The 17,781-nt window shown below is 48.5% G+C and overlaps 3 protein-coding genes across 3 annotated transcripts; 1 reads left to right on the plus strand and 2 right to left on the minus strand.

Annotated features, from left to right (window-relative positions):
- Positions 1-461: 461 nt before the first annotated feature.
- Positions 462-4,603, minus strand: manf (mesencephalic astrocyte-derived neurotrophic factor). The gene is made up of 4 exons (XM_061832076.1): positions 4,295-4,603; positions 2,215-2,342; positions 2,003-2,144; positions 462-811 (listed from the first exon to the last, which is right to left on the minus strand). Exons 1-4 carry the CDS (start codon positions 4,380-4,382, stop codon positions 627-629), a joined length of 543 nt encoding a protein of 180 aa, XP_061688060.1. The 5' UTR covers positions 4,383-4,603; the 3' UTR covers positions 462-626.
- A 1,746-nt stretch (positions 4,604-6,349) lies between these two features.
- oser1 (oxidative stress responsive serine-rich 1) lies at positions 6,350-10,887 on the plus strand. The gene is made up of 4 exons (XM_061832072.1): positions 6,350-6,805; positions 8,702-8,802; positions 8,872-8,967; positions 10,264-10,887. The coding sequence occupies exons 2-4, from the start codon at positions 8,726-8,728 to the stop codon at positions 10,820-10,822; spliced, it is 732 nt and encodes a 243-aa protein (XP_061688056.1). The 5' UTR covers positions 6,350-6,805; positions 8,702-8,725; the 3' UTR covers positions 10,823-10,887.
- A 622-nt stretch (positions 10,888-11,509) lies between these two features.
- On the minus strand, positions 11,510-17,147 carry sdc4 (syndecan 4). Its single transcript, XM_061833774.1, has 5 exons — positions 16,916-17,147; positions 14,924-15,101; positions 14,793-14,851; positions 13,387-13,573; positions 11,510-12,614 (listed from the first exon to the last, which is right to left on the minus strand). Exons 1-5 carry the CDS (start codon positions 16,994-16,996, stop codon positions 12,463-12,465), a joined length of 657 nt encoding a protein of 218 aa, XP_061689758.1. The 5' UTR covers positions 16,997-17,147; the 3' UTR covers positions 11,510-12,462.
- Between the last annotated feature and the right edge of the window lie 634 nt (positions 17,148-17,781).

Genomic DNA, 17,781 nt, shown 5'->3' on the forward strand with positions numbered 1-17,781 from the left:
GGAATGTCTGTCATTAACTTACAAGTCGAAGGACTGCAAACTTGATGCTAAGCTAAGCGGAACCCATCACAATCCAAACTGGCACACAGACGGCGATTTCATTGGCCAAACTGAACCCTTTCCAAATTGGTTGCCTTTTTTTTTTTTTTTTTTTAAAACATATTTGTACACCATAAAAGAGATAATGAAATTGAAACAAATCAAAAAGTGGTTACTAAGCTCAAATAGTAGACAAAGTTTTTCCCAAAACAATCAAATCTTCCTATAGTGACATCTTTAAAGACCAAAGACCCCTTTTTGTTGTATTAAAAATATATCCATGTCGGAAGGGCAGATTGAAGCGATGACACATGCCAATCAAACTGGAGCTTTGAACCGGCCCAAAGCCAACGCAGACTCTGCCGAGCCCATTCAAGAACTGGTGTACTACAGTGTTGGTTTGAAAAAAATAAAAAATAAAGTTAAAAAGCCCATGAAACATCTTTTAATACAAACACAGACATCAAGTCACAAACAGGAAACGATGACGGCAGCCCGCCGCCACGCGGCGTCCTGAGCGAGTCGTGTGAAAAGAGAGAGAGGACAAAAAAGGTCCGTCGCGCAGGCGAGTCCCCGGGGGTCAGAGGTCACAGGTCAGTCCGTGCGTTTGCGGCGGCGGGGGCGTACTTGGGCATCAACTCTGTGATCTTACGGATGAAATCGTTCTTTTCGGCGCAACCCTTGCACGACTCGCCCCACTCCTCCAGAATCTTCTTCAGGTCCTTCACCTTCAGCTTCTTCAGGTCCACCGAACTCAGGTCCAGCTGTTTGTCTGCAGCCACATGAGCAAAAGGCGGGACAACACGTCAATGGGATTGCGCGGCGCGCGGGCCGCGTTGAGTTATCAAAGAGTCCAAAAAGAAATCCTCGGTGAGGAAATTGAGGAATGTCTTGATTAGTCTGTTACGTTTTCTGTACTTTGTTTCAGCTGAGGTTGTCGTTAAAGTGCTCTAGAAAAGTGATTCCCAACCTTTATAGAGACAAGGTTCATATCTTACATTTAAAAAAAAAAAAAACTACACACCATCTTCCCTCCCCCCAAAAAAGTCACAAAAAGAAGTCAATTATACACTTGCCGTCATCAAATATAATCAGCATTTACATGCTGCTGCCATAGATGAACCAAGATCCATTATTTGTTAATTATCATTTTGACCAATAATTGAAATTAGATAATTACCCAGGGCACATTGATTGGGAATCACTGCCCTTTGACACACGTACGTGCAATGCATCTACTTTCAGAGGAGCATATAAATCGAAAAAAAAAAAAAAAAAAAATCCTATAATAATAAATTATATATACAAAAAAAAAAAAAAAAAAAAATTGGCAAAGCATCTCTAGAAATAAAGCCAAGTTGAGATAATGTTCATCTTCCGCCAGGCGTCACGACAGTTAAACCCCATCGTTTACGTTTGGTCCCGACGTCTGCCAGCGTTAGCATTCAGTGCTAACCTAGCCCTTCCTCGCACTTCAGCTGAACGGCGAAGGCTGGCCGCGGGCGCTTTAAATGTCAGGGCCACAAAATTGAGTGTTTTTCCAATATCATGTTGGGAAAAATCCATGATGTCTATACACATTAACTTTCGTCCAAAGACGCTGGCGGTGAAGACAATTTGAGCGATTTTGGCTTCAATCTTTCATATTATCAACCTGTAGCATAGCATATACAGGAAGTCCAGTCCCCCCTTTTTTGTGTTCAAGTCACGTGACATTTCCTTTTGAAAAAACCCCAAACTTATTTTTCAGCTTGATGTGTGGATGCTTGTTTGTTGGCACCAACTGATGAAGTTTTCATTGGCTGCCTTTTACTTAATCAGAACGGAAGAAAGCAAAGCATATTATTTGTCACAAAAATGACAGACGCAAAGCCTTTGTGAAAACTCATTTGAACTAAATGAGTCGAACGCTGCTAAATTTCCCAAAGCGGCGTACGCACGCACGCAACCGAGTGTCAAGTACCGTATTTGAGTTCGCAGATCTGGCCGTCTTTCTTCTTGAGCTTCTCGCAGATTCTGTCCACGGGGACGTGGAAGCTGAGCGGTTTGGACACCTCGTTGATCATCTTGGTGGCGGCGTCGCTGGTCGCCCCGATGTAGTAACACTACACACACACACCTCGTTGTCAGAAGGCGGCATTCAAGCGAAGGCGCGACGTTTGCGTATTGACTCACAAAACGATTTTCTTTCCCTTTGGCGGCGCCGCAGCTCTTGAGGAGCGCCTTCTCCACATCGCCGCTGTTCAGGTCCGCTTTGTGCTCCTGAAGGGAGCTGTAGAACTTGCCCAAAAAAGACACGCACACTGCAACCAAACACAAAACATCAACAATTGCTGGCCATCTGCGGCACATGACGGGAAACAAGTATTGTGGCAACCAACTTATTTGAATAAACTATTCATCGTGATTGTTGACGACTTGGATTTATTTAAGAAGCCCCACCGTCCAAAAAAAAAAAAAACTTTTCCCAACAGAGCAGAGAACGAATCTGTTTATCAGAGGTCGCGTCGCCTCAGACTTCCTTCTCCCGACTCTTCCGGGGAGAATCAGGAGGCGTCCAGAGGCCAGCTGGGAGAAGTCAGACGTGCCCGAAAGACTTGGCCCGGGAGGAGTCCGGGAAGCATCCGAAATCAGATGCCCCAGCAACTTCATCTGGCAGAGGAACCGCAGCTTTCCTCATATCCTCCCAGATGACCGAGCTTCTCCCCCCCGTCTCGCTAAAGGAGACCCTACGGCGGAAAACTCATTTCGGCTTCTTGTCTCCGGGATCCCGTTCTTTCCGTCACGACCTGAAGGTTGGAACGTAGATCGACGGGTACAACGAGAGCTCTGCCTTTCAGCCCAGTTCCGTCTTGGAAAAGGACTCCCTGAGGGACACGGTCAGATGCCTTCTGAAATCCGCAAAACACGGAGGGCGGTCAGGCAACCTGCCACCCAGCTTCGGGGACCCCGCCAAGTGTGCAGAGCCGGTCCACAGCGTTCTTCCCAAATCTTAACATTCGACTTCGTGACGGCGCCTCCTTGACTCATTTGAGAACAATGCATAAATAACCCGTTGGTCACAGAGAGGTTTACAGAGGTAAGCGTGTGGCAGCAATACGCTTCTGTGTACGGAGGAGACGACTCCCTGACCTATTTTTTTCCAGTTATAGTTAATGAATGCTAGTTTGTGTAAAACCGCAGGTCATTTATTGAAATAAAAAAAATAAATAAAAATGAAAAAAAATCTGAGTAAGTCCATCACTATGTGGGACTTTTTCCTGACTGAGAACAGATCCAGCAACAAAGTCTTTGCCTGCGTGTCCAGACTTTTCTACACTTTCAAACTTTTCCGTGTAAATCTCGACGACTTCTTCACCAGATACACGTGTACGTATATCCAGTTGTCCAAGACAAGCGGAAGCCGATTCTTTTTCTTTCGGCTTGTCCTGTACAGGGTCGCCACAGTGTCATCTTTTTCCTATCCAAGTCTATTTCGCGGATCCTCCTCGCTAACACCCACTTGTCCTCCCTCAGAACATCCATCAACCTTTTCTTTGGTCTTCCTCTCGCTCTTTTGCCTGGCAGCTCCATCCTCAGCACCCTTCTACCAATATACTCACTCTCTCGCCTCTGAACACGTCCAAAGCAATTTCTGCGACAAAACATCGACTTCGGAGTTACATATGGGTCCCCTATGCAAAGTGTCTCTCATTTTTCTACGTACCTTTATCATCACCTCCTAAATGTTTAACGGTGTCGGATAAAACTCTGGGTGACATATTTTCCTTTCGTCTCAACGGAATTAACTTGCAACAATGCTTTGTTTGACTGGCAGTATGGCGACGTAAACAAACAAAGAAAAAAAAAAAAAAATCACGTGATTTTCTGACGTCGGCCCATTGCTTGCCCTCCTGAGACGCAGGCTGGTGGACCAGAATTTCCTGAGGCCAAGTTGTCAGCTTCGTGATGGACTAAACAATGCCAGCTTTCACCCCAAGTCGATAAATGACAGTAAATTGTGTAACCCTAACCCTATAACAAAAACAATCCGTTGATTCAGTCATGGTTATCCTTTTTAACTCGCCGGAAAGCGCTCAAATGATCACTCAAAGTAGTATGACCAATTCACGCGTGATGATTCTCAATAAGTGAGGGCAAACATGACCTTGCTGTGTCTGTGGTCCAACAAGCAATCGTTTTATCTCGATTTGGACACATTTGATCGGAGCCGAGTGACCAGGGGCTAACGCTAGCTGGCCGCTGTCGAACTTACCTTCACATTCTCCTTCTTTGAGCGCTTCGCTCGTCGTCAGCACCGCCGCGAGCAGCAGAGCCGCCGACACGCCGCCCACACTCAACATTTGCAACTTTCCCCTCCGCCAAATTGAAAGAATTGCAGTTTCAAGCTCGCCGCCACAGCCACCGCCTCAGAGCCAGCTGCCCCCTTTGCTTGCCGCTCGCTGCTCGCAGCTAGCCGCTCGCTGCTAGCTTCGGGCCACACCAGAAGTCACTCGCTGGGTCACGCAGCCAATCAAGAACACTTGCCGGTCGCTAACGTGCGACGGCGGGGTTTACGTCTCAGAAAAGGCGGCTTCTTATTGGCTGAGCGCGGCGTCGTGCAACGATTCGTTCCCCGTGCTTTGTGCTGATTGGACGAAGAGGAACCTACCCGGGCTAACGTCCAGTTGGCGCCTTGTGATTGGACCGTAACAAAAATCTTCAATATGAGACGTGAAGCCGAGTGATACGCCAGTTTTCGTCAAATGCAAAGCATACACATTGAAATTAAGTCGTACCCAGCGTAATTCTCGACCTATTTTCACCAGGTTAACTTTTTTTTTTTTTTTTTTTTTGGTCAGTGGCTTAGTTTTAGGGTTAGCGTCCATAAGGAATATAGAACATACATATTTTTAATCTGAAAAAAAAAAAAAATCCCCTTCTTCTTCATCTCCCTCTGCTCCTCCTCCTTTGGGCTTGTCCCATTCGGGCTGGCCACGGCGTGTCCCCCTCCTCCTCCATTTTGGGCCAACCTCCTGCATCCTCGTCGAACCCAGACTGTCCTTGTGTCTTCCCCTGCGGCATTCAGCAACCTTCTCTTGGGCCTTCCTCGAGCGCTCTTCTCGCCTCCACCGATATACTCTGGACGTGTCCTAACCATCCAAGTCTTTGTTTCCCTTGCAACTAACCTTGGCCATACCTCTGATCAGCACATTTGTCATCCTCTCCAACGTGTTCACTCCACGAGAGAACGTCAGCATCCTCATTTGTTCATCTTTGGGCCACTGAAGGCTCAGCCTCACCACAGTCTTTGAAGATTTGCCCTTCAGGGACTCATCCCTGCACGTTAACGCAACCAACACTTTAAAGCCTCATTGAGACTAAAAATCTCCTTTACAAGAGTGTCCCGGTTGAAACTAACAAGTAATCACGGAAGCAACATCCAGACAGACAAACAATACAAAATGAATCCATAAGGAACAGCAACATATGCAGTGAAATCTCACATCAGCCATCAAAGCATTTCAATCTGTTGCATGACTGTCCAACCCCAGGTTCGCAAACGAGGCCCATTTTTTTCCCGCAAGAAAGCAAACCTCAAAACTCCAGGACCCAAAGACCGAAGACCCTGTGAAACTGCACGCGTGTAAAAATCACAAAAGGCAATCAAGGGGACCAAAGTTGCAGCAACGACTCTCAACTTTTGCAGCAAATGAAAAAGACGTCTTGTTTTTCCCCCTGAGCCGTTCATCCTCACAATGGTGGCGGCAGTGCTGGAGCCTATCCCAGCTGTCATCGGGCAGGAGGAGGGGAACACCCCGATTACACCCGGTTGCCAGCCCATCGCAAGAGCACATGCAAACAGACAACAATGGCGGATGGGGCAATTTAGAATCTCCAATTGATGTTGGATGTTTTTTGGCATGTGCGAGGAAAGCGGAGTGCGCACCCGGAGAAAAGCCACGCCCGCTGGCACGGAGAGAACACGCAAAGTCCACACAGGCAGGGCTGGGATTCCAACCGCGGTCCTCACAGACGCTCCAACCGGTTGCTTGACGGTGCCGCCATTGTTATCAATAATACATTAGAAGCGTTTCCAACATTATAAATAGCCGACAAAAGTATAGTGCACGTAACAGCAATAGAAAGCAAAACAAAGTGCATCATTGAGGATCAAGGAAAGACTCGAATGAGTTTGAATCTAATCGAGATAAGAAGAAGCAGAATCACGACGCGACGTCAGAGATATTTGCAGGACGACTCATGCGAAAAAGGGGAAAACATGAGCGAACATTCAAAACGCGAACTTTCCAAACTGCACCATACCACGTAATCGCTTCACACCCGATGGGATGATTCAAACAGGAAACGTTGCCAAATATCAACTTTCTAAAGTGCGCTCGATCACGTAATCGCTTGACGTCGGCTTTGCTTGTTTTGATGTGTGTGACGTCATCGGTCGAGGTACACTCGCGCAGTCGCGATAGACGACGACGACGGCCATATACTTTCTTTTTGGGAAGATTACACCTACTGTTATCGTTTATTAGTTGTTATTATTATCATCATCATCATCATCATCATCCAACTCGTCACTCAGAGTCTTTTCCAAGTGTTCGGAGCAATTGTCCGCGTTGTCGTTGTCAGCTAGCCGGACTCGGTTAGCCTCGCGAGCTCGCTAGCTCGTTCACTGTGTGCTGAGCGTGGCCGTCTTCGGGCGGCGTCCACGGCCTCTATGTGCACTGTGGATCCGGTGGTCGGCGCGACGTGGACTTTGTGAACAAACGTAAGTACTATCATTGTTTTCTTTGCTTCTTTTCAAGATTTCGCCTCATTCGTTCGTTCGTTAGCCGAGCGGCTAACGTTAGCCAAGATGGTGGGAGCAGGCAAGGAAGGAGGAAACAATTTGCTTCTCTTTTGTGGGATCGACCAGCGACCGCTGCGAGTGACTTATTGTTTTGGAAACAGATATTTTTGGGATTACACGCATTATTAATGTTATTCCAGTCAAAGCAAACACGTGAATTTCCGAGGTCTTAAACATGTAAGAAAACTTCGCACGCACATCGGGCCTGAGGATAAATGGCCAATTTGATTGAAGCCTTGAGAGCCTACGTGGGAATGTTTTTTTTTTTTTTTTTTTTGGTCACCTTGTGCCCTGCTTTTGTTGGCATGATATTATTTGATCTTCGTGCTCTTAAAAAAACAACAACAACAGCAAATACAAATCCCAAGTTACGCACGAATTTCTCATTGAGCGCTTTCTTAGCCTTACTCAAGTAAACATTTGGATGAGTACTTTTTACTTGAGTCATATTCTAAAGTAAAGTACTCTTACTTGAGTACAATAATTGGCTACTCTACCCACCTTTGACTCTGAGGTTGGCAAACATGCACACAAATGGACTTCCACATACTCAGCTTCTGCGTGTTTCTGTCTCGATGAGTTCCATATCATTTAAGTCACAGGGAATGGTCTGCTTCTGCTTATTTATATTTCAGTGGCAATTTGGCATGTCCAGTCTGCTTAATGTGCCTTCAACCACACTTTTTTTTTCCATGTTGAGTATTCTGAAACTTGTCATCTAATGTGTATGGTAAAGCTTATTCTTTTTTTGCACTGTGGATCAGTGATATTCCTGCCATTTTGACAGCTGCTGAAAGTTACTAAAAAGTCTAACTGTTTTTTGTAACGTAGTTACTTTTGATATCAATCAGTAAATACGTACAGCCACGTGACACGTTCCTGATGTTATTGCTCTATGTACAGGGCAAAGTGAAAGTATTCCTGCCACGTAGATGATTTTTTTTGTGCCCTCGCAATCATAAACGTGTATTTTGACGATATATTTTGTGATCACCGCAAAGTAGTAATTATGAATCACCTACGTAAATAACATAATGGTGAAGTGGGACACAGCTCAGGAAGGAGACGAGCTCTGTGTCCCAAAGATGAACATGTTTTAGTCCAAATTGTGCGAAGCGACCCCAGAAAGACCAAGATTACATCTGGAGAAAAGGGGAAGCTCGTAGACCCGAGAACACCGCACCTACCGTGAAGCATCACGTTTTGCCGAAGCTCTTCATAAAATAGACGGCATCATAAAGGACGACCATTACACGGAATGATTCAGGCAACGTCTCGAGACGTCAGCCAGGAAGATCAAACTTGTGCGCAAAGGGGTCTTCCGAATGGACAAAAACCTGACGCGCGCCGTCAACATCTTGAAGCGACCTGATCCGAATCCCATAGAAAATTTGAGGACAGATCTGAAAAGGTGTGCGCCAGCAAGACTACTGGCAAACCTGACTGAGTGGTTGCGAGTGCGACAGTTGTCTGTCTCCAAGTGCCTGGCGATTGGCTGGCAAGCCGTTAAGGGTGGACCCCGCCTCCCGCCCGATGACAGCTGGGATTGGCTCCGGCGCTCCCGTGACCCCAGTGAGGATAAGCGGCTCAGAAAATGGATGGATAGTGCAAAGGTGATGTGCTCCCTGCAACAGCAACCAAAATCAGGCTTCAAATACGCAGCGGAGGCCATTTTGAGGTCGACTTTGAAGTGGTAGGTGGTGATTGGAGGGTTTGCTCGCGCGAACGCCGCGAGACGAAATGACAAATTGACGTATACCGCTTCCATGAAACGTCAGACAAAATAAGTCATAATCGGCCTTGTCGCTACGTCAGCTGGGGGGCCACGGCGGGTCCGGCATGGCAGCGGGGGATACGGAGCGCGAGGACGAGACGCTGCGGACGGCCTTCAAGAAGCTGCGAGTGGACGCCGACAGGTACGAGCTTTCCCGCGGCGTCGGCCGGCGCACGACGGCGGCTTCTCGACGTCTTTGCCGTCTTTGCAGCGCGATCGGCGCCGTTCCCGAATCTCCTCGAGTGGCGCCGCGGGATGCCGGCGCGTCCAAGTCCAAACACGGCGGGACCAAGGACAACTGGCACGGGTGAGCGGACCCTCGTGACGCGCGTCGGCAAGCGTTCCGCGAGCCGTTTTTCAAAAGGATTCCTTCAGATGGCCGCTGAAAAGGACTCCCGGTGAGCCGATGGTTCCCAACTCGGCCTGCGCGAGAAACGGGCCGGGCGTCGGCGTGGCAAAGGACTCGTGAGCGGCGGTCCCGTCTGCGGCCGCAACTAACCGTTACTTTGCTGATTATGGAATTTATGAATCCGATTTTCAAAAAGCTGTCCTTTTATGGCCAAACAGGACCTGATTTCAAATTGAGTGATTCGGATCCCGCTTCAGTGGGAAATGAACAAAATAGTTGATGGGGCCAACGCGGCAGCATGCGAGTTCTCCTTCGATACTCGAGCACATTTTGCTGGATTTCCTCGTAGAATTTGTGTTTTGTTCGATTGTGGCAATTTTTAAAATGACTTCCATGTTCATAAACTGCGCACACACACTGTTGCTGATTAAAGGTTCGCTGTTTGAGTCATCTCGCTCGATCGTTTCGTGCGTCAAAACAAATAACGTATGTTTATTTCTGAAATGGGACGGGACCGGTCCGGTCGTCGGACACGATACGAGGCAGCGAATATTAACATCTGACGGGAAGTGAGCAAATTGGATCCTGACATCCTAAAAGCATATTGAACATTTGAACAGCCACGTCGTCTTCTTAAGCGGCGGGTTGAAGAAATGGTTTTTGTCCTCCCTCCGCAATCTTCACATGTTCAGCTCTTCGAGTGTGTTGATGGGAATTTAGGAGCTTTTTTTTTTTTTTAGGAGCACCCCCCCCCAACCACCACCAGCACATTTGTGAGCGTTTACAACGATTTTGAACGAGAGGGCCTCGAATTCATCCCAAATTGGTCAGGATTCTGTTAAGGGCACTCTAGTTAGTCGCTGTCATCTGGATGTTTAGGAATATGGAAGTCAATATTTCAATTAAAAATGCCACTGAAAATTCACATTTCAAAGTGATGGCATTTTCAATAGCTGTATTTCAGTTTCACTTTTCAGTGTTAACAAATTTGCCAGATGAAGAAAATTCAACCTTTTGAAATGAAAATGCAGTATTTCCAGTCTCCTGGGATTCAACTGGCCGAAATTTGGCGTTAAGGAGTTCGGGGTCCCTTCAGGTCAGCCAATCCAGTTCCGCTTTCTAAGCATGTGACGTCGCTTAGGAAGAAAGCGGAACTCGTGTGCGTTTGTTAGGGGGGGGGGGGTTGAAATGGAAAAACTCCTTTGACGAGCACGGCCGGCGCCCTCACGTGCCGTGTGTATTTTGTCTCGTCAGCTGCGTGAGGAAAACGTCGCGGGGTGCGAGTCGGACGACGCGGCGGCGGCGCTCCAAATCGCCCATCCTGCACCCTCCGAGGTTCACCTTCTCTCCGATGGCGCCCCCCGCGGGAGCCCTCCACCGCCGCACGGACCTCGGCCCCGCGTCGCCCGCCGGCTTCGGGGCCCCGCGAGATCTGCCGGGTGCCGTCTCCCCGTCTGATCTTCCCGGCAAGGACGAGGAAGGTTCAGGAAGCGTTCCGGACAGGGACGGCGGCGACTTTGGAGTTTTATCCGAGCGGCACGGCGGCGGCCCGTGCCGCTGTGCATCCAAAGATGGCGCTTGGGGCGGCGCGGCGGCCTATTCGTTCACGGGACTGCGCGACGTCATCTCGGAGTGCGAGCGACGCGGCCGAGCTCCGCCCGCCGGCCTCTCGCCGGCCTCCCCTCGCTCGTGCTCGTCGCAGGCGCTGGTCTCCGTGGACGACGTCACCATGGACGACCTGGCGGGCTACATGGAGTTCTACCTGTACATCCCCAAGAAGATGTCGCACATGGCCGAGATGATGTACACGTGACCGTCGCCGTGACGTTCGTCCTCGCACTTTCTTCCTGCTGTTCCTTCCTCAATAAAGTTCAGTGTTTGAAAGTTGTCTTTTTCGTTGAAAAATGAAATCAACACTTGATTGGATGGGTTGGTAGCCAATCACGTCTGCACAAACAGCACAATTGCGCTTTGAAGTGGCTCTCTCGCTAAGTTTAAGTTCATGGGTTTTATGAACAGAATTTCTAGGTGCCCCTTGTTCAGGAGCGATGGAAGAATGGAACGCGAGATTAACAGGCAGATAGGGGCAAGCTCTGCAGTGATGTGGACTTCGTATCGGTCTGTAATGGTGAAGAAGGACTGAAGCCCAAATGCGAAGCTCTCTCTCACTTTACTGGTCGATCTACGGTGCTCCCCTCACCTATGGTCACGAGCGGCGTTCCGTAACAAAACAAAAAACCCCAGATACGAGCTGCCAAAATGGGGTTTCCGGGCCCTCCCTCGGTCATCCGGGAGGGACTCAAAGAAGGGCTGTTCCGACTGCATCTTGAGCCAGATGAGGCCGTTTACGTGTAAACGACTGCCGGAACGGATTCCGGAAGAAGAGGTACCGCTGTGTTCTCGTTATCTGAACTGTAGAAAATGATGCCTTACATCACCTAACTTGACTCAGGACCAGTAGTCCGAAAGAAGAATGACAAGCTTCCATTGCGTGTTTTTTTTTTTGTGCATAACTTTTAATTTCCACAAAGATGACTGACCTATGACTGAGCAGCGAGCTACCAATGCACGCTAGTGGTGGTAGGTCAAAGTTCAAGGACTAAAAACCCAACATAAATAGAAAACAACAACGATAAGAAATTTCCACCTAACAAGCAAACCAACTCAAAAGTTTGGTTGAAATATTTGGCAGACATCACGCATGTACATTCTGCAAGTTCCTCCCCCAAAAACAAAAAACTAGCTTATGGACAAAAGTGTGTGTGTGTGTGTGGGGGGGGGGGGGGGGGGGGGGGGTTCCGCATCACTTGATCCAATCACAAACGAGCTGGTCTTTTGTGAGAGGAGGGGGTGGGGCTTGATGTTCAACCGGTCACTTCCAGGTTTCGCTAACTAGCGGCTGCCCCCCCCCTCCCCCAAGCTCAAACAAGTTACTTTGTCCAATCACAAGCAAGGGTGTGGCTTGAGGGAGGGGCTCAATGTTTACTTGCCACCTTCCATCTTTTACCTCAACAAAGCCAACAACCCAGCGACAGATGAACCGTTCGCTAAGCATCAGCTGATGCAGTTCGCCAACAACCGAGGCTTTAGCATTAGCATGCTAACTCGTACCATTTTCCAAAGACGGCAACAACAGTGGTAAATTTGTTCCAAGTCAAACGGTTTTGACTTGCATGTGTGTGTGTGTGTGTAGTGTACAGAAAGGTAAAAGTTTTTTCTAAAAATTGGAATTAGTGTCACAAGCTTCCTGACAGGATTAAAAAAGAAAAATTAAAAAAAAAAAAAGGGCATGAGGAGCAACTGGAATATCTGAAAGGAAGAAACGACGGCATCATCTCAAAGGCCACGTCGGCGGTACAAAAATAAAAATATATTCGGATTAGCGTCACGGGGGCGCTACAGTTAGCTTAGCTCGTGTGAAGTAAATAAATAAGAGGGAAGCGGGCGGGGAGGTCAGGCGTAAATCTCGGCGGTGGGGGTCTTGGTGTAGATGGGCTTCTTGGCGAGCTCGTAGCTTCCTTCGTCTTTCTTCTTCATGCGGTGGACGAGGAGCAGAATTGGCAGAACCGCCAGAACCAGGCAAACGCCGCCCCCGCAGATTAGCGCTGACGGCAAAAGCAAAAAACAAAGTCACAACGCACGCCGCAAAAGGTGCCGTAATTGATCCACATGTAGTTTGATGATCCATTTACTATTTCAATATGTATTAGGGCTGCACGAGAGGGGGACAAAATTATTTATATCCCTGCGATATATTGATATGAAAAAAAGGGTAGCGAACTCAAAAGTGGCACAATTTATCATCGATTGAGTCCAAAAATGCTGCTCAGGAGTCCTGAGCAGCTCGCTGACAGCGGCCATTTGCTTTTAACCAATCTGGCAGCGCTCATCCGTCGCCCGTGAGCGCGACATAAAGCGACGAGCCGTCCCGACCGCCCCGCCCAGAGGGAAGTGGGAGGGAACGTCCTACCGCGGGCTCAACACGGATTCTCAAAATACTTGCGTCCGATCTTCCGGCCTTTGCCCCGGCAACCGTTTTGACATCCGTGACGTCGCACGTTGCCACGGCTAAACGATTCCGGCGGCGCTCGCTCAAGTGGACATTCTCGGATACATTTTTCATGTATCATTTATTCCGCTCTCAAAAATCATTTTTAACCCTACAAAAAAAAAAAAAAAAAAAAAAAAAACGTTGCCATTTGTTGAAAAGTAGTGTGATAAAAATCAATGGCAATTACAATATTGATCCAAATAACGGTTATTGCGGCCAAAGCCGCCATATTTACATGCAAGTGTTCAGCAGTAGCGCATGTCTCTTTTGAAAGAATAATAATAAATATGTATAGACAGAAGAAAGTGTTCGTGCGGACAAGTCACCTGCGAGGACGTCGGTCCTGGCGAAGACGTCGTCCCGGGCGTCGGCGGCTTGCGACATCAGCACGTCGAACCCGCGGGGCGGTCCCTTGCGCAGCGGCGGGATCTCGTTGCCGTTCCGCGCCGCGTCCTCGTCGGCGGGACGGGACGGAGCCGCCCGGTCCGGGATCTCGTTGTCCGAGTCTGGGCGCTGACGACGAGGAGCGACAAAGGCTTCGTCAGTTTGCCGCTTCGCTTTTCTACGATTTGACCGACGTGGCGGTCGTGGATGACGAGCGCCGACGCAACTTGTAGAAAATCAGCGCGACTTGGGCAGGACGACCGGTAACGGCTAAAACGCGATAGTAGTGTAGGCCGCCATTTCGTTGTTTCGTTTCGACAGCGGGGCCTCGAGATGTCACGAGGCCCTCGACTTTCAACGTGAGCCGTCGCTTGAGATGAAAGATCTAGAACAGGGGTGCCCAGACTTTTTGACCCCAAGATCTACTTTTCAAGCAGCCAGCCCCTCGCGATCTACTGACGAGGAGGAGGGAGGGGGGGGAGATTGGCGTGGGGGGCAGCATGCATCGCCGTGGAGGAAGCAAAAGAGAGACACCGTAAAAAGGAGGCCATTGTATTGGTATTGATCGACGTATCAACCACGCCTGAATGAAGCGACCAGAGGGATGATGGGGGGGGGGGGGGGGGGAACACCGTCATGCAATCACGGTCTAGAAGATATTGCAAGACGCCTGCCGCAAGGTGGCGCCGTTACACCAATTCACATTTTTCTGGCCATTGCAGGACAAGATCACTTAGTGGCACTAATGAGTCATTAAGAAAAAGAAGAAGAAGAAGAAATTAGGTACAACGGTGTGTAAAACGCCTTTGCCCCCCCCCCCCATTTTCTCCAATCGAATTTTATATGCTTTTATTTTTTCGGGGCTGGAACAAATTAACTGGATTTCTAATTATTTCAATGGAGAAATCTGTTTTGAGATAAGAGTGTGTTCCCACAACCAATTCATATTGTATCTCTAAGCACCAGACTTTAATTGATATTAGAAAATAGCTAAGAGAATAATATTGATATGTATGAAAAAAATATAGCAAAGACAATTTGTGTTACTGCATTTGCAGAAATGAAAAGTGAGTCAGAAAAATGGCCATTTTCTGTCACAATGGGGGGGGGGATGGTGAATCTTTTTCACAAGAAACATGAAGTGAACACGCATGCCTTGGTTTCACAGGCTTTACAACTCGTACGTGAAGTTTGGCCTCAGAAAAAAAAAATTATAATAAATAAGTGGAGAGAGAACTCCCAATTCAAAAAGTGCAGAGCAGGCCAATATCAAATAAGGCGACTTCTCCCGTCAATAGCTGAACAGGGAAGGGGCGTGGCCCGACTGTGACGTCGTTGGGTAACTCACCCTTGTAGGGGGCGGCCAGTCGCGTCCGGGAGACCGGTCCTCGCCCGATCGGTCGCTCACTGCAGACAAAAGCCACGTTGGTTTCCTTCGGCATTTCACTTTTCTGCATCACTATGGAAATGTGGACAAACCCGCGACATCGCCCGACCCGGACATCTCGTCGTCGTCGTAATAGTAGTCGTCCTTCTCGTCCTCCTCGTCGTCGGTGAAGCCGAAGTCGCCTGACAACTCGCGGTTCTGGTGCCGTTCTGTTGCCATGGCGACGGCTCGCGTTGCCTTCAGGGGCATCCACGTCTCCGTCTCTCGCACCTGCCGTACACGTCGTCACACCCGCCGCGGGTTACCCACACGGAACAAAAGATGCCAGTCCCGCAAAGGCGGCCCAAATGTATGCGCCATGCACAGGGGAGGACATAAAAAAAAATTATATATATATATACACACACACACACACACACACACACACTTTTTTTTTTTTTTTTTTTTTAAACAGACCTGCACAAAAATCCCACACGTGTGCACGCGAGCGAACTGTGTGACTTTGTTGCGCCAGCTGGTGAATGCATAATTGGAAGCGAATCAGATGGGGCGACGTCGCCCGTGGGTGCGCGACGTACCCAAGGCCAAAGGATTCCCTCTCTCTCTCTCTCTCGCCGCTTCCCACTCCCGGCGCAGCAGACGTGAGGTCACGACAATGAACGAGGTTGTGTACGCAAATCGAGGAACAGAAAGGACAAAAACCATTTCCGAGCCGGTGCCAAAACGTGGATTCGGAAACGTCAACACAAACGAGTTACGGCGATGGCTGTGGATCCAGAAGGCAGCCATTTTGGATTTAGACAGCTGCGAATCCAAAATCATTTTGAGACGTTCACGTGCTTGTGCTTTTTTTCCCGTCACATTGTTTTAGGAAATGAAAACCTTCAAAAAGGAGCCGGTGCCACATTTCGATCGATGACAGCGTAATAAACGAGTGACGAGCAGGTACCGTTAATGTCCGACCCGGCGCAGCGGCGCCGAGGCCCACTGAGCTTCGGGATTAAAGAGGGAAAGAAAATTGTGCCGTCCGGCATCTGATTCAAGTGCAAATATGATAAAAGTCACAAGACGCACAAGCCGTCATTCCAGAAACTTCTGGAACGCCGCAGTCCCACCCGGATCACGTCGTCAAAACTTTGTCAGTCAAAAAAGGCCCGCGGGATCGGACCAACTGTGTCGGCATTCCGGCTCTTTGTGCGCGTGTGCGGGTCGGGGGCCTTGGGAAAGGGTTCCGGGTCCATTGAGACTCTTCCAAGTGTGCAAAATCCCACAGAGGGCCGCTCAAGGTCGGCGGGGGTCACATTCCGCGGGCTAGGAACAAGAGCACAAAAGGGGGGAAAGCTCCGGGGATGGATGGACGACCCGCCCGCGAGGAATGTCGGAACCTGGTCGCGAGCCGGCTTCTTAGGTTTCCGCCTTTAAGCCGGCTGCAAAACTAACGGCAACATCGGGGTTGGGGGAGGGGGAGTGAGTTTGGGGGTTGCATCCTGCTGATGCCCAGACCCAAACTATTAAAAACTCACTCACTCACTCACTCACACACAGAATTAGATGGGATTCCCCCCCCCCTTCATAACATACATCAGAATCAGCTTTAATGGGCCCACACGAGGAACTGACACACTCACTTCTATGAACACACTAAAGACCCTCAAACAATGATTAAAACCTTATAAGGCGCGCGCAGACTCCTAAAAATGACAGACACAAAAAAAAACACACACACACACACACATACAGGTGATGAAAGGGCGCTGATGTGACTTGAGCCCCCCCCCCCGAATAATAGCACATTGGGAACACGCACTTCCAAACAAACATGTCGGAACGACCACACGAGCAAACTTCAACACGTCAATTACGACCAAGAGGTACAATGTCTAGTTAGTTAGCTAGCTAGCTAGCTGGCTAGTCGGGATGTTTTCGGGACTCTCCGTCCGTTCCAACGTTAGCATGCTAGCGGCGATCCGGAGGGAAAAGTTTGTTGGTGCTTTATTCGTGTTCCGAATCAAACGTCGCGAGGACAAAACAGGAAAACAAACCAAGCAAAAACAAACTTGAGATTCGACCGATTAGCGACTTACCGACTCGGAGGACGACAAAGTGGCGAAAATGAGCAAAATGCCGAGAGCCAAAAGGTTTGACCAGGTTGCAAAAGGTGACATTTTTCTCCCTTTCGTTCTTTCCAAATCAGTGAGCTTCGGGATTTGACACTCGTCTTCGTAGGACGTAAAAAGTCCAACTTGTCGGAACTTGCGAAGTTTGTCGGCAACTTTGATTGGGTCGCGCTCGTCTTTTTGCCTCTTCAAGAAGTTGGAGCGAACTCCGCCCTCGCGCCTCTTGGCCAATGAGCGGCCGGCACGCTCCTGACGTCATCTGGTAACTTCCCGAAAATTTGTGGTGAGCAACAGGTTGGCCACGCCTCCTCCCCCCGAGGCCTACCACACAATAAAAGAAGCACGAATGCAGACTTCATTTACTTTTTTTTCCCCAAGATTTTCATTCCAAACTTGACTTTATTCTTTATTTTTACTGCCCAAAATAAATAAATATATACACACAATCATACACGTGATGGTAACGATAGGAAAAAATGAAAAAAAAACAAGCTGAAAATAAATACCAAAATATTTTATTGACGTCTTACTAACACGATAATTTCACCACCTAGGCTCATGTTAAGTATTGTCATACAGATACACGCCAGCTAAATTTCAACACACGTACAAACACGAGTACACGTGAACACAAGCACACTCGCGCACACAGATATACAAACTAAAATACAGAAAAAAAAAAAAAACAAAAGACAGCAGATAGGCGACACGCGCATACAAAGACTGTAATTGACTTTGGGGCTTTCCAAGAAAAGTTGCGCGATGTTTCGGTTCATCATCATCGTCAGTTGCGCCGTGTTTTATTTTGGCTGCCAATTGCCCGGGGGACGGAA

Source organism: Syngnathoides biaculeatus, chromosome 10, assembly GCF_019802595.1.
Source record: "Syngnathoides biaculeatus isolate LvHL_M chromosome 10, ASM1980259v1, whole genome shotgun sequence".
Taxonomy (NCBI): Eukaryota; Metazoa; Chordata; class Actinopteri; order Syngnathiformes; family Syngnathidae; genus Syngnathoides; species Syngnathoides biaculeatus.

Bases quoted from the DNA above. Each gene is read 5' to 3' on its own strand.
- sdc4 (XM_061833774.1), bottom strand. From the start codon at position 16,996: ATGTCACCTTTTGCAACCTGGTCAAACCTTTTGGCTCTCGGCATTTTG. The intron at 14,852-14,923 runs GTTTGTCCACAT...TTTTGTCTGCAG, and splicing joins CGGGTCGGGCGATGTCGCGG to TGAGCGACCGATCGGGCGAG. The intron at 12,615-13,386 runs GTGACTTGTCCG...TTTTGCCGTCAG, and splicing joins CAGGACCGACGTCCTCGCAG to CGCTAATCTGCGGGGGCGGC.
- oser1 (XM_061832072.1), top strand. From the start codon at position 8,726: ATGGCAGCGGGGGATACGGAGCGCGAGGACGAGACGCTGCGGACGGCC. The intron at 8,803-8,871 runs GTACGAGCTTTC...CCGTCTTTGCAG, and splicing joins CTGCGAGTGGACGCCGACAG to CGCGATCGGCGCCGTTCCCG. The intron at 8,968-10,263 runs GTGAGCGGACCC...TTGTCTCGTCAG, and splicing joins ACCAAGGACAACTGGCACGG to CTGCGTGAGGAAAACGTCGC.
- manf (XM_061832076.1), bottom strand. From the start codon at position 4,382: ATGTTGAGTGTGGGCGGCGTGTCGGCGGCTCTGCTGCTCGCGGCGGTG. The intron at 2,343-4,294 runs GTAAGTTCGACA...GTTTGGTTGCAG, and splicing joins CAAAGAAGGAGAATGTGAAG to TGTGCGTGTCTTTTTTGGGC. The intron at 2,145-2,214 runs GTGAGTCAATAC...GTGTGTGTGTAG, and splicing joins AAGGGAAAGAAAATCGTTTT to TGTTACTACATCGGGGCGAC.